Raw genomic sequence first — 16,291 nt, 5'->3', positions numbered from 1 at the left:
ATACATATAAGGCATGAAGAGACCTCTCATTACGTCACAAAAAAGGACATAAGAGGGTACTTCAAGAGCATCAGAATTTCATAAACCATATAAAAACTCATAATTTGGCTTTACGTGCATGCTTGTGTGTGCAAATTCACAGTGATGTAGGCCCCAACCCGTTATAAAGTTTTTCAGTGTGATTTTTAGGATGAAAATTTTTTTGTGTACGAATACTGTGTTATCTCATGTTTCATTCTTTATTAAGACATAATGTTATATGGTCAGAAGATGAAAAAGTGCACATAAATTTCAACAAACAGCTGAAAGTAGCCAATAATGTGGACTGAAACATTTTGTTTCAAATAAATTGACTGCCTCTGGGGAAAGGACAAATAAAAGCAAAATTTCTTTAGCAGACCAACAAAATTAACTTCACTATTCTGCAAGGTGATTAATTGACTGCCAAAATGTGGAAATAAAATAAAATGAGAAATCTGAAACCAATAAGATATTTTAGCCTTCCATAATTATGTGAATGCATTTTAATTCACTTCATAGCTCCAGGCCAAAGAAATTCATTTCGTTTTTATTCTATGTGAGAGCTGTAAATCAAGAAGAAATCAAAATCACTAAACATAAACAGGGGTCATATGGTGACTACCCCGCCTCTGCCCCCTCCCACCCACCACTACTTTGACTGTTCTGCGCATGCCTGAACCTGTCAGCTTCAGTGAGGCAGAAAATTTTTTCATGTAGCTAGAAGTGGAGAAATGTACTGCTCATACATGACTCAACTGCACATGTGCGTGAGCCCACTGGCAAGCACTTGCACGAACCTAACAGTCACGCTAATCTGAAGCTGTTTGTTATTATGTTGCATAGTCTTCATCGTAAGCCTTTTGACACATTTTGCTTTTGCTGACACTTGCGTGTACACTGTGTGTTTTGTCATTGTAAATAGCACATTTCCTTTGCAGCTTATGTTTTATTTTGGTTTTTCCTCTCATTTATGTTTTATTTCTGCAGTATTATTCTGCAGTAGCAGGAGGCAGTAAAATACTTTCTTACAGCATTAGTTCTTTCCAGTCAAAATCACAAAAATTTAATTGAAAACTAAAACAATGAAAAATTTCCATAGTCCCAAAAAATCCTAGGTTTCTCCCAGATGAAAAAACTCTAAGATTTCTCAGTTGCACCAGAGCATATACGTCCTGTATAATATTCCTGGAAGAATTTTGAGCCTTGCGTAGACACTTTCAGTGTGAAAGTGTTCAGACCACATCACAAGTGCCATGCAGTTTGAATCTGAAGATGTGGCTGTCAGCTCATAGGAACAGGCCTGCCAGCTCTGTCAGGGTTGACTCCTTACCCATTACTAGGGTGAAAACGGAACTAAAAGCTTTGTTTTTATAGTATAATACCTCTCAAGTGCAGAAACATTGCCGAGCAATTCAGTAGTACAACAGGTCAGCTATTTTATTTATCTGAAATATGGTATCACATACAAACATGACAAAGATACAAACAAGAAAGTAACAAAATTTTGACAGTACATGTAAAAGCAAACAGGTACTTTAGAAAGAAGACACAGGAAATAACACAAAGGAAGTTTTAGATAATGATGGCCATCCCCACATTGCCCTATGGAGAAGAATCATGAGTCATTTACAAATGACAAAGCAGTAAGATCCACGCAGCTGGAATGGGATTCCTTACACCAACAAACGGCTGTCTGCACCAGAGAAAACAAATTAAGGCTCAGTAACATTACGGCAGAATTAACAATTTGTAACAAACAAAACAATATTGATGACAAAGAAGAAAATTGAGTCAACATCTTGACAGGATGAACAGTAGCAAACAATATTATAACATAAATTATAATGCAGTAGGTTGATGAAACCTGAGAAGGACAAGAAAGAGTGTACATATAATATGCAATGCACAAAAGTCAAAGTTGTTCATAGTGCATTTAAAATTAGTTGTGACTTGACAGTTCAGTATGGAGCATAGTTGCCAGCATAGAACATACCAGCAGGCAAAGGTAACACCAGGCCTGCTTGCACATAACCTGTCAGTTGCACAAGCTGGTTGATCTGTAATCTTTCTAGCATATCTTATAGCTTCATTCGTCAGCTTTCTGGTAAATTACCCTTCATTTCAAGAAAGGCCATAGTTTTTGTGATATTTCAATATAAGTTAAACTACTGCAAGAAATTCTCAAAGTTTGCAGTGAAAAACAGGGGTCACTATGAATTTGCATTTGATTCGTGTTAGGTCATATGTTGGCAAATATAAAGGTTAGATAACATATTGAATTATTCTTTAGACCTCTAAAAATATCGCTATGTATATCCAGTGCCAAGAAAATTGAATGTTTGTAAAGGTCTCCACCACGAACACACACACGCCAGTGAAAAGATGAGAATGAAATATTCATAAATCCCTTGTATATCGTACATGGTTTGAGATATCGAAACAAGAGTGGCATATGATAGCATGCAGAGAGGAGAGTTCAAAAATCGTTCTGAGCATTATGGGACTTAACATCTGAGGTCATCAGTCCACTAGAACGTAGAACTACTTATACATAACTAACCTAAGGACATCACACACATCCATGTCCTAGGCAGGATTCAAACCTGCGACCGTAGCAGTCGCGCGGTTCCAGACTGAAGCGCCTAGAACCACTCGGCCACACCGGCTGGCAGAGAGGAGAGTATTTTACCATATGATTAATATGTGAAACTGCCATATTTACTATAGTTTTTTAGTGAAATAAATTAATTTTTAAGGACCAGCAATAGGCTGTGAAACAAGAATTTCTGTGTGCTTTGCAACAACATAAGTGAAGAAGCTGAACATTTATGTTTATACTGAGAATGTTCTTTCTCAGAACTACCGATATCTCTCGCCTACAGTTGCTCACTTAATAACACAACGTCTTAAGATTCGGTTACCATTTAAAATGCATTAGAATGTTAGTGATATGTATATCCGTAAACTCTGCTGTTTTTAGGTGAAACAAGCAGATGTTAAAACAGCAACAAGAGAAGTAACACATTGCTCAAAACTTGCCACAGTCCATGAATCCAGGTCTCCTCATCTACTTTCTTGGTACTCCTGACAACTTGAGACCAGTCCTCTGACTTAACATTTGCAGTGACGTCTTTTGTCAGTATTTAAACCTCATTGAGCATAAATTTCTTGCTGTTTTTTTTCACATTACTTTTCACCCAGGTCCGTATATTCTCTGTTGGATTTAAGCATAATACAGAGGAAGCCTGATTAAACTATGCCCAAATGTTTGCCAGTTTACTGACCTGGTAGTGTGGATTTCTTGGCAGTTACAGTACTGAAAGTTCCATTAACTTCACCTCACACAAGCTTGGTTCAACTTTATTCAACTGAATACTTCTTTGTAACCAGAGAAAAATAGCTGCTTTCCTCTGCTGCATTCTTGGAGCTTTATACATCACAACCGAGTGGTATTATGCATTGTCCATTACTATTTTCAAATTTGGGGGAATATTTTGCATCAGAGCCCTTCACAGCCAGTGAACATGTTCTTGGATGATCACTTTTACTGCAAATCTCGTGTTCAGGCATGCTGCACTGTTGTTATTAATGCAGCAGCAACATGAAACACTTGTTTATGATACCTGATGACTGTAGAACATTTCAATGCCAGAAAGTACTAAATTACAATGAAAGAAAATGAACATAGGAGTCTCTAATGTGTGACATCATGTGGTACTGTTTATTCATGGTGTTGCAACAGGTCCACTTTACCAGCCTAACTGCTGGTGGTGTGGTAGGGAAAGGTGGCTCACCACTGATGTTACCGAGGCAATGACATTTGGTGAGCCAAACGGCAAAATTTACAACTAATTTTAAAAACTTGTAGTGTATATTGTGCATAATCCACAGAACACTGGCTTTAGGGACCAAGTGAATGAGGCATTGAAGTTGTTCAGGCCTCTTATTTTGGAGGATGGAGTTTGCTCCATCTGTTTCCCAAATGCAGAAAATGAAAAAAATGTGGACATGAAAAGGAGAGTAAAAAGTACTTAATGAAGGAAAACACACAAATAAAAAAAGAATACAGAAAATTTAATGAAAGCAAACAGAATTGATCTGCAGTTCAGGTAAATACCTTTATAACAAGGATAATGAAACAACCTGAAGTACATGACATTGCAAGGGTTTAGTACAATATAGAAGCATGAACAAAGGACAGAAGCCTATACTGGAGCTGTAATTTTAATGGTAGGTTAAACTTAGGTGAAAAATATGAAAACTGCCAGATTGTTGTATATGTGTATATTATACAGTATCATGTTGATTCATATAATGATATGAATGAGAAGAGTGTTGATAAGAGACAAGATTCACTTTGGTTTTCCTGACATATTGGAGTATTTTCAAGCAAAAGCAGTCATATCCTGAATCGTACTTTGTCATCATTTTCACAGCATATAATGAATTCTCATTCTTGCTCTGCCCACCAAGCACTCTTCCCATGAGAATGACAATTATCCAGTCAAAGGAGTGACTGGATAGTTTACTCATCAAGGCAACTGGTCAAATAGGCATTGTTCAAGTCCAGTGGATTGTAGCAACTATTATGTATCACTTTATATGTACATCAACATATTCACACATACTTCGTATTTGTATTTATATATACAAGGGTGTGCTAAAAAGTAATGCCCCCAATTATTTTTATCTTTTTCTCAGTGTCACTTGAGGTAATACATGTCACACATATTAGTCAACTGAGTAATGTGCATGACATGAAATGCCTCAACTGACTTTCTTGCTCCAGTGACCTGAACTGGAACCATCTGCTGATAGAAGGCTCTGGATTGTAGCATGTAACACGAACGTATGTAACGTAACTATGTTGGTGCATGAGGAGCAGCGTACTGTGATCAAGTTTGGAATTCAAAGTGCCCGTCCACACATGCAGTGCCCTTTCCTTTAGCATGACAATGCCAGACTACACATGGGGGCTGAAACATTGCAACAATTTGCCAGCTGGGATTCATTGCCATTGATCATCCTCCAGACATTCCTGACTTGGCCTTATCCAATTTTCAACTATTTCCAAATCTAAAGAATACCTTTGAGGATTTCAATTAGATGGTGACTGAATCAGTGAAAAGAGGCTCTGTCAACAAACTAAAACATACTGTAGTGTCTGTATCAATGAACTGGTCTCCTGATGGGAGAAATGTGTTCGTTGTGTGTGTGACTATTTTGAGGAATAAATATGTGGACATGTAGAATGAAGACGTAAAATGTTAACAAAGCTTGTTTATTTAAAAAGCTTTATGAGTTTTCACATTAAAATGTTGAGGCATTACTTTTCAACATACCCTTGTACAAGATAATAATTTTATTAATGTATACAGGGTGGTCCATTGACAGTGACCGAGCCAAATATATCACAAAATAAGCTACAAACAAAAAAAACTACAAAGAACGGAACTCATCTAGCTTGAAGGGGGAAACCAGATGGCACTATGGTTGGTCCGCTACATGGTGCTGCCATAGGTCAAATGGATATCAACTGCATCTTTTTAAATAGAAAGCCCCATTTTTATTACATATTCGTGTAGTACGTACAGAAATACGAATGTTTTAGTTGGACCACTTTTTTCCACTTTGTGATAGATGATGCTGTAATAGTCACAAATGTATAAGTACGTGTTGCCACATAGCATTCCGCCAGTACGGATGGTATTTGCTTTGTGATACATTACCCATGTTAAAATGGACCGTTTACCAACTGCAGAAAAGGCTGATATCGTGTTGATGTACGGCTATTGTGATCAAAATGCCAACAGCCGTGTGCTATGTATGTTGCTCGGTATCCTGGATGACATCATCCAAGTATCCGGACCGTTCGCCAGATAGTTACATTATTTAAGAGGAAACAGGAAGTGTTCAGCCACATGTGAAATGTCAACCACGACCTGCAACAAATGATGATGCACAAGTAGGTGTTTTAGCTGCTGTCGCGGCTAATTCACACATCAGTAGCAGACAAATTGCGCAAGGTCAGGAGTCTCAGAAACGTCTGTGTTTAGAATGCTACACCAACATCCATTGCACCCGTTCCAGATTTCTATGCACCAGGAATTGTATGGTGACTACTTTGAATGTAGTGTATAGTTCTGCCACTGGGCACAAAAGAAATTACGGGACGATAACATTTTTTGCATGCATTCCATTTAGCGATAAAGCGTCACTCACCAACAGCAGTAACATAAACTGGCATAATATGCACTACAGGACAACGGAAAATCCATGACCTTGGTTGGTTAATGTATGGTGCGGACTTATGGGAGGAAGGATAATTGGCCCGCATATTATCGATGGCAATCTAAATGGTGCAATGTATGCTGATTTCCTACGTAATGTTCTACCGATACTGCAAGATGTTTCACTGCATCACAGAATGGCGATGTACTTCCAACATTATGGATGTCCGGCACGTAGCTCACGTGCGGTTCAAGCGGTATTGAATAGCATATTTCATGACAGGTGGCTTAGTCATTGAAGCACCACACGATGGCCCACACGTTCACCATTTCTGATGTCCCCCAAGATTTCTTTTTGTGGGGAAAGTTGAAGGATATTTGCTATTGTGGTCTACTGACAACACCTGACACACATCATCAGCTCATTGTCAATGCATATGCAAACATTACGGAAGGTGAACTACTAGCTGTTGACAGGAATGTTGTTACACGTATTGCCAAATGCGATGAGGTTGACAGACATAATTTTGAGCATTTATTGCATTAGTGCTTTATTTACAGGTAATCACGCTGTAACAACATGCATTTTCAGAAATGATAAGTTCACAAAGGTACATGTATCACATTGGAACCACCGAAATAAAATGTTCAAATGCTCCTATGTTCTGTATTGTCATTTAAAAAACCTACCTGTTACCAACTGTTCGTCTAAAATTGTAAGCCGTATATTTGTGACTATTACAGAGCCCTCTATCACAAAGCAAAAGAAGTGATCCAACTAAAACATTCATATTTCTTTATGTACTACACGAATAGGTACTTAAAAATGGGGGTTTCTATTTTAAAAAAATGCAGTTGATATCCATTTCACCTATGGCAGCGCCATCTATCGGGCCAACCATAGTGCCATCTGGTTTTCCCCTTCAAGCTAGACAAGTTTCGTTCTTTCTAGTTTTTTCATTTGAAGCTTATTTTGTGATATATTTGGCCCAGTCACGATCAATGGACCACCCTGTATATTGAAACTAATGTTCATGTACTAAGACAATACTTCAATCCATACACAGCAATACCTAAAAATACTATATTTAGGCTTCAATGCCATATTTGACACTAGTGGGCAAATTATGATATTGTGAGTCAGTCATCATTACAAGCATTACTGGACAAACCTTGACACTAATGCACAGCTATATTTCTTACCTCTTCCATCATATTCACCACAACTTTGAAGTAACAAATCATTGACTAATTCTAGTCAGTCACAAAAGCTCTAGAAATACCTCTTGATTCCCAGTCTCCTGCGATTCTTCCTTTATTTTCACACTGGAGGGGCATACCTGAACCTGCTGTAAATGTAACATGAAGCAAAATGAGTACATTTAAACAGTCATACTCTCCACACAGTGTTTACAACTTTCACAACTTTTAAGCCAAATCAAAGTACTTGTCAAGAATAATCAATACCACATAATTTACCAACAACTATCATTTTATCGCCAGTTCTCAGTTTATGTTCTTTTGTGAGACGGTAATTCCAGTTGACGCAAAACTAATCTGTTTTAGTTCAATCAGAGTGAAAATAAAATTACGTGAATGACAGCATTATTTTCTAGATGTTAGTCACTACAGAACTATTATACAAATAATTTCTTATTGCATGATGAAACACCCACAGCACAGAATTATTGTAAACTCTTATACAATGGAGGTAGCACAAGTAAATGTCATATATATGTTGGTTTCTGTGGTTATTCCAAATGGGAGTGGCAAAAGACTCCTACAGCACACACAATACCATTCAAAGAATAAAAATGAGCAAAATAAACCTATAATTTTCACAAAAATGAAGAGAAACGAAATATTATCAAGGTGAAAAGGTTGAAAGCTGGACAACACCCTTCTCTATACTGTTCTTCTTAGGCCAGGCTTACAATAAATGTGAAGTCTAGCATGACTCAATGCAAACTTTGCTACGTTGTCAACACACACAGCTAATCTGCCAACACTGTTTTTGCAAATTCAATTTATGGAGCATGTTCTTAAATTTCTACTGTCGCCAATTCTGCAGGAACATTCAAGATTTGGGAGGCAAAGGAAGCAAGAAATCTTTTACTGTGCAACCAAAAGTTTGGGTCAAACTTCAAGTTACATCATTTACACCAAAAATTCCTTAATATCTCTGTAACATCCTTGCAATTTTACAAATATCGTCTATCATGGAGTAATGTATGAAGACAAGGTAGTTGCAAAAAAACACCAATACTGAACTAACAGCCTCTTAGTTTTGCCACAACTTTGCTACCATCACATATATAGACTGTGGAATGTATCAGCGTGCACGTAATGCACTAATGTGAACTAGTGACAAATGTGATTCATGGTGTGGGTTCCTGGTGTCAAGTCCTTGTTCATGAGCCACAGGCAACGTATGAGTGGCCAAGTAAGTGGTGCTGACAGTCGGGATACCAGTTACTTTGGAATAAGGCTGGGCATCTCTGACATATTCCGAGTCGTGGTCAACTTTGTGCTCAGACGGCAAAGACTACCAAATCCACCAGTTAGTCCCTCAACCGTTAGGGGGTAAAACTCAATGGGACCCAGGGCAAGTAAGGCTAGCAACCTGCTTCCCTGGTACTATAAATATGATTCTGGCAACAATCAGAGCAACATGCTTCGGACCTTTGGAGGTGACGAAGTCCCACCTCTAATTGACAAACCAGGGACTCCTAAGATACGACTTGGCAAACGAATGGTAACGAGATGGGGAGCTATTAATATCAATGGGGGCTACTCTGGGAAGAAGGTAGAGCTGGCAGAGGCTGCAAGTAAGATGGGATTGGACGTTTTAGCTATTAGTGACATTTGGGTAAGGGGTGAAAAAGAAGAGGAAATGGGAGAATACAAGGTATACCTGTCAGGAGTCAAAGCAGGAATAGCACAACGGGATGTAGGAAAGAAATGGAACCCAGTGTAGTTGCAATAAGGTACGTAAACGAACGACTGATGTGGATAGATTTGACAGTGCCTAGCAAGAAAATTAGGATTGTGTCAGTATATTCGCATTGTGAAGGGACAGATCAAGATAAGGATAGTTTTTATGACAAACTCAGTGAGTTGTTAGAGTAAAGGACAATGACAGTGTTCTGCTCATGGGTGATTTTAATGCCAGGATTGGAAATCGAACAGAAGGGTATGAAAAGGTTATGGGTAAATTTGAAGAGGATATGGAGGCCAACAAGGAACGGGAAACAACTCTTGGATTTCTGTGCCAGTATGGGCTTAGTAATCACAAACTCCTTTTTTAAACATAAGAACATTCACCGGTATACTTGGGAAGGCAGGGGAACCAGATCTGTCACTGGCTATATAATAACAGATCAGGAATTCAGGAAGGCTGTGAGGGACACACGTGTATTCAGGGGATTCTTTGATAACACTGATCACTATTTAATCTGCAGTGAAATTGGTATTGTGAGGCCGAAAGTGCAGGAGGCCAGGTCCATGTGTAGGAGGATAAGAGTGGAGAAACTTCAGGATAAGGAAATCAGGCACAAGTACATAACAGTTATCTCAGAAAGGTACCAGTTAGTTGAATGTAGTCAATTACAGTCACTGGAAAAGGAATGGACAAGGTACAGGGACACAGTACTAGAAGTGGCCAAAGAGTGTCTTGGAACAGTAGTGTGTAAAGGTAGGATGAAGCAAACAGCTTGGTGGAATGACACAGTCAAGGCAGCCTGTAAAAGGAAAAAGAAGGCATATCAAAAATGGCTACATACTAGAATTCAGGTAGACAGAGAAAGTTATGTTGAAGATAGAAACAATGCTGGAAAACCATTCTGGAGTGTAATTGGCAGTCTTCGAAAGGGAGGTAAGAAGGAAATGACAAGTATTTTGGAGAGGTCAGGAAAACTGCTGGTGAATCTTGTTGATGCCTTGGGCAGATGGTGGGAATATTTTGAAGAGTTGCTCAATGTAGGTGAAAATATGATCAGTAATGTTTCAGATTTCGATGTACACTGGGACAGGAATGATGATGGAATTAGGATCACATTTGAGGAAGTGGAAAAAGTGGTCAATAGATTGCAGTGCAATAAGGCAGCTGGGCTGGATGACATTAAGTCGAAACTCATCAAATATAGTGGAATGCCAGGTCTTAAATGGCTACACAGGATAATTGAAATGGTGTGGGAATCGGGACAGGATCCATCATACTGGACCAAAGCAGTAATCACACCAATCTTTAAACGTGGAAACATAAAAGACTGTAACAACTACAGAGGTATCTCTTTGATCAGCATTGTGGGTAAAATCTTCTCAGGTATTGTTGAAAGGAAAGTGCGAGTATTAGTTGAGGACAAACTGGATGAAAATCAGTATGGGTTTAGGCCTCTTAGAAGTTGTCAGGACCAGATCTTTAGCTTATGGCAAATAATGGAGAAGTGTTACGAGTGGAACGGGGAATTGTATATATGTTTTATAGATCTGGATGAGGCATATGACCGGGTTCCTAGGAGGAAGTTATTGTCTGTTCTACATGATTATGGAATAGGAGACAAACTTTTGCAAGCAATTAAAGGTCTTTACATCGACAGTCAGGCAGCAGTTAGAGTTGACAGTAAATTGAGTTCATGGTTCAGAGTAGTTTCAGGGGTAAGACAAGGCTGCAACCTGTCTCCACTGTTGTTCATATTATTTATGGATCATATGTTGAAAACAATAGACTGGCTGGGTGAGATTAAGACAGGTGAACACACAATAAGTAATCTCGCATGTGCAGATGACTTAGTTGTGATGGCAGATTCTATTAAAAGTCTGCAAAGTAATATTTCAGAGCTATATCAGAAATGTAAGGACTATGGTATGAAGATTACCATCTCCAAAACAAAAGTAATGTCAGTGGGAAAGAGATATAAACAGATTGAGTGCCAAATAGGAGGAACAAAGTTAGAACAGGTGGACAGTTTCAAGTACTTAGGATGCATATTCTCACAGGATGGCAACATAGTGAAAGAACTGGAAGCGAGGTGTGGCAAAGCTAATGCAGTGAGCGCTCAGCTAAGATCTACTCTCTTCTGCAAGAAGGAAGTCAGTACCAATACTAAGTTATCTGTGCACCATTCAATCTTTCGGCCAACTTTGTTGTATGGGAGTGAAAGCTGGGTGGATTCAGGTTACCTTATCAATAAGGTTGAGGTTATGGATATGAAAGTAGCTAGGATGATTGCAGGTACTAGTAGATGGGAACAATGGCAGGAGGGTGTGCACAATTAGGAAATCAAAGAAAAACTGGGAATGAACTCTATAGATGTAGCAGTCAGGGCGAACAGGCTTAGATGGTGGGGTCATGTTACACGCATGGGAGAAGCAAGGTTACCCAAGAGACTCATGGGTTCAGCAGTAGGGGGTAGGAGGAGTCTGGGCAGACCAAGGAGAAGGTACCTGGATTCGGTTAAGAGGCACCAATGTTAGCACTGAAAAGGGGATCATGGAGGAATTTTATAAGGGGGACTATGCTCCAGACTGAATGCTGAAAGGCATAATCAGTCTTAAATGATGATGATGAGCAACACAAATCAAAATTTTCCGTCACCGGTGATATTGAGGCTTACTTTACATATTCAGAGACAGGTGCTAATGCAAAAAATTATTGTATGAAACTAACTTCTTAAACCAGTGTTCACAGTAAATGTCTCTTCAAACTTCTTTCAAGGTAACTATGAGATAACTTGACTGAGCACTGGTGGAATGGTAATGTCAGTAACACAGCAGACATACAGACCTTAACAAATGATCAGTGGATGACTTCACCAACATGTAAATATTAGAAAAATAAACTGAAAACTATTAGAATCTACACAAGACAAGTTATGAATGGGGTTAACACATTCAGAAAATCTAAAAAACCTGAAAATACAGGACTACAGTAGGAAAATAAGGGTTTTCACCGATGGCATAAATGTAACTATGGAAAAAGATTGTTATAAAAACATTCATTGGCATTCCCAACCCACAATTAGACTATCACCTTCCTACTTAACCTAGGCCTTAGGCTATGCTACAACTCTATAACCACAACAGGTATAGTATAGAACTCAATCCAAATCACTGCTTGCCTCAAGTGATCACCATCTCCACTAGACCTATACAGGTATAGCAAAAAGGCAGTCTAAGCCACCACTTAACTTGTGACATAAACAAAAACGACAACCACAGTGTACAACAGGAAACACACAAACAACATCCAAGGTGCCATCTATGTAACGTAAGCTACACTTAAAAAACTATACTGATAGCTCATATTGTTCACCAGACCCTTAATTAGTTTTAAGTTCCAGTGAACACTTAATACTGAAATTACAAATTCTATTCCATGCACTGTTTTGTTATTGTGATCAGTCTTAAAACTTGTTTGATGCAGCTCTCCACACTAGTCCAGTCCACACTTCATTTCTGAAACTATTTGAACCTGCTTACTGTAGTCAATCCCTTGTCTCTCTCTACAATTTTACCCCAAAATTCTTTTATTCAAATTGTAGCTTAAATTTCTTTTCTCTCTATTCTGTCCACTTGTTCATCAATCGCTATCTGATCTCCCCATGAAAATCTTCAGCAACCCTCTTTAGTACAACATATGAAAAGCATCTACTGCCTTCAAGTCCAGTTATTTTCCACATTTCAAATATGGAATGTAATAATGCATTACCTGAACCTGCTTTATTTTGAAATTACACTGCTAGTATTCGTTATAATGTCATATTCATTCTTACATTGTAGATTAAAATTGACTTTAAAGGAAATGTATCAGATCAGATTAAATCTGCCTCTAAGCAAACATTAAATCACTGCCAGTGCATTAAGAAATTGCTTAAATTTTTTAAATTGATCTGTAGCAAGGCCAAAGGTCTAGGTTAGTGTGTAAGGAGACAGTATTGACCCAAGTTTCAATGGCAGTACTGAACAAATTGTTTAATCCCGTACTATGCATACAATATAATATGAACTGCCTATAACCGTCTTACTTTTAAATTTCATTAAATTCCTAACAGACATCGTAAAGTCATATTCATACTTATGATGCACAATGAATCTGATGAAAAAGTGTATTACGATGAATAATTTATGTGATTCTTCAACCTCTCTCAGAATAACTCATGATAAAATAATCCACAGGTGAACAAATAGATGTCAGTGTCCAATGGACACAATATACTGGAAAGCAACCACATTGCCATCATCAGGTGCACTGAGAAAACAGTCAATGCCCAGAGTGATGGCAATGTGGTCACTTGCTGAAATACTGTGCTCATCGGAACTGACATCCAACCTATCACTCGTGGACTATTTTGTCATACTAGCTGAATTTTATATGAAGATATTATCACTGACAGTAAGATGTGCATTAAAAATTTGTCTAAATTCACAAAAATTAAATTCAAACCATCACCCGCATCATCTGTGAATTTTGACACACACAATTTATGCATAGTGCTGTAAATGTTGTGTGTAACCATAAAAACTAAGCGGATTTTTTTTTTTTGCCCTTAATTACTCATACTTTCAGAAAAATGGCATGAATTCTCTTTATTCATGTAACATACCGCACACTGAAATTAATGAAACAGTAAAAAAATAAATTAAGAAACTACTTACAATGGAGCCTGGTGAACTTGGTATCTCATTAGTTTCCTCTTTTATCCATGTGGTTTTTTTGCGGTCCATTACTGCAGTTATTATCCGCTGAAATACAAAGAACCAGATTTAAAAAAGTTACATCCAGTTTCCATTATTAATGTCAGATACAACTCAAAGGCAGTATTTTCAGTTAATTACTGGGTGCAGCAAATGAAACATTAAACCAGAAATAAATTTAACACTAGCTGAAGAAAAGAGTCCACTGACAAGAACTGATTACAATAATCTCATTACAAAGTGTAATAACATATAATCTCAATATGATAGAAAAACAGTGTTTTGCAAAATCCATCCCACAGAAAAAAAAGCTAGACTGATTGATACTGTTTGTTCCTGTCACTGGATTAGGGTATACTATACTACTGTGAGCATTATTTGAGAGGTGTCTTGCTGTTTCCCACAAGAACTCTAACTACAGCATTATGAGCAGTAAAAACAACTAATAAATGGAAAGTGAATTTTCTACAGACAATCAGTTACTAACATCAACCACAATTTTAAAGTTGAAGAATGACAAGTTGGAATACAGGCTTCCATCTCTGGGATCACCCTAATGTATACAATTATACAAACATGTTATAATCCGGTTATCATTGATGTAGGTAAGAACAAAATGGAATTTGCAGTTATTAATCATGTATGCAGAACTTTCAGTACTTAATCTCTAAACTCAGACATTAGTCTGCAGTTTGTCTTCATTTACTCATCATCTTGACATGCACAATTTGAAAATCTAACTATATGGGGTGTTCAGCAGCCTACAAACCATCATTTTACCATATGTTTATGTTTGTTTTTGACATAGTTGATCCTGGAAGCCTATTGTTGTACAAGGCATTACTGAATACCCAGATTAGAGCAAATATTGCCATGCTGAATTTTTTTTATCCATTCACTAACGAAAAATCACACACACTGTACTTTTTCATGAAGTAGTGGTTTTTTAACTATCGACTATGTTTTTGGTTAATTTTGTATTACTACACATATTTACTGACTCTCTCCCCTCATAACTACGAACCCACATTAAATATTCTGTTACATAGTAGCTCTTTCTACAACAGTACTTTCTCTCTACATCTATTTGCAAAGCTGCAGCATTACTCTTATACTAAACCACATTCATATACGCATATTAATACAAACTGTTGTTAATGTAAGATTTCCAGGTCTATGCAGCAGATCAAATAATAGGCCACTAAAATGACCCTAAATAGCCACAACAAATGAATACGTGCTACATTTTCTTTTATCTGCAGATATCCAATTTCTGAAACGAGGTAGTAACTGTGTGCACTAAAGGACTGAAGAATACTATCGAGTTACTAACGCTATAGTCGGGATGAGCATCTGATTACATCATAGCAAACGCCGTTCTTATCCCTCGTCGTTCCTTCACAAAAATTACAACACAACAGAGATACAAATTAAGATCACCAAATAGTGAAAGTGAGAACTTCGCTATCTTAGGTCGTCCTTCCCACAGAAATTATTTGACTATCACTTTCACTGGAGATCACAATACATATAAACTCTTGAAAAAACGTTGAAAACATAAATAGTATTTTTTACAGTGTTACACAATATACTTTTAGAGATTTTACTGGATGGGACAAAAAAACAAGTACTTCACAAGACGCAACAAACGGCACACGTACTTTTCGTAATTGATGTACAGCATACGTAGAGTACATAATGTGCACCAAAATACTGGTGGAAAAATTATTGATCTCTGTCTATATGGGAAAATTACAAGCTCTTGGAAAACGAGCCGATTGTTTTGAGACACATAACCTAAAACAAGCATAAACCCAATTCACACGCTAGCCCAAACCATAAACAAATCCAATGATGATAATTTAATCATAGCCGTTTCGATACACAACAAAATAAATTTCAAATATGCCGCAAAAAGCCATTAAATTAATACAACATTGAAATTATCACCAGAACATCATAACAAAATACGTGGAAAATGCTTCGTGTTACCCATGCAGTTACATGAACAATGAAAATGTGATCGAATGAAACAAGAAGTTTACATTTACCTCAGCTCATTTATCTCCACGATTTACATTTGTTAGTATGACATACAATCTAACATAAAGGCCTCCACACGCAACGATCTGTCTGCGCAAATGTCTGCGCACATCACATCAGCGCAGACAGATCGTTGCGTGTGGACAGAAGATTTGCACCAACCTGAGGTGTGTGCAAACCTGGAAGTTGGAGGTTTGAGCGAAACCTCTCAAATCTGTGGGTTCAAACCATATCTGCGCAGACAAGTTGGAGCGTGTGGACAGGAGATCGCCGCAAATCCGGCGCGAAACAGCTATTTGCTC

At 37.8% G+C, this 16,291-nt stretch overlaps 1 protein-coding gene across 6 annotated transcripts in view; it reads right to left on the bottom strand.

Annotated features, from left to right (window-relative positions):
- LOC126108595 (uncharacterized) overlaps window positions 1-16,055 on the bottom strand; it is a 47,493-nt gene extending 31,438 nt beyond the window's left edge. For 3 of the 6 annotated variants that reach the window (XR_007523561.1, XR_007523560.1, XR_007523562.1), the window contains exons 1-3: window positions 15,998-16,055; window positions 13,908-13,994; window positions 7,455-7,597 (exon numbers count right to left, since the gene is read on the bottom strand). Coding sequence is in view for 2 of the 6 variants with exons in the window: in XM_049913893.1 (XP_049769850.1) it covers window positions 7,535-7,600; window positions 13,908-13,976 (135 nt within the window). In the remaining 4 variants the exon portion in view is untranslated. Of the gene's footprint in view, window positions 1-7,454; window positions 7,601-13,907; window positions 13,995-15,997 lie in introns of all 6 variants that reach the window. The other 3 variants (XR_007523559.1, XM_049913893.1, XM_049913894.1) reach the window with 3 other exon arrangements.
- Window positions 16,056-16,291: the final 236 nt, after the last annotated feature.

The sequence above is a fragment of the Schistocerca cancellata genome, chromosome 11 (genome assembly GCF_023864275.1).
Source record: "Schistocerca cancellata isolate TAMUIC-IGC-003103 chromosome 11, iqSchCanc2.1, whole genome shotgun sequence".
In the NCBI taxonomy this organism is placed as follows: Eukaryota; Metazoa; Arthropoda; class Insecta; order Orthoptera; family Acrididae; genus Schistocerca; species Schistocerca cancellata.
The sequence above is the reverse complement of the archived record's forward strand: the minus strand, read 5'-3'. Positions and strand labels throughout refer to the sequence as shown.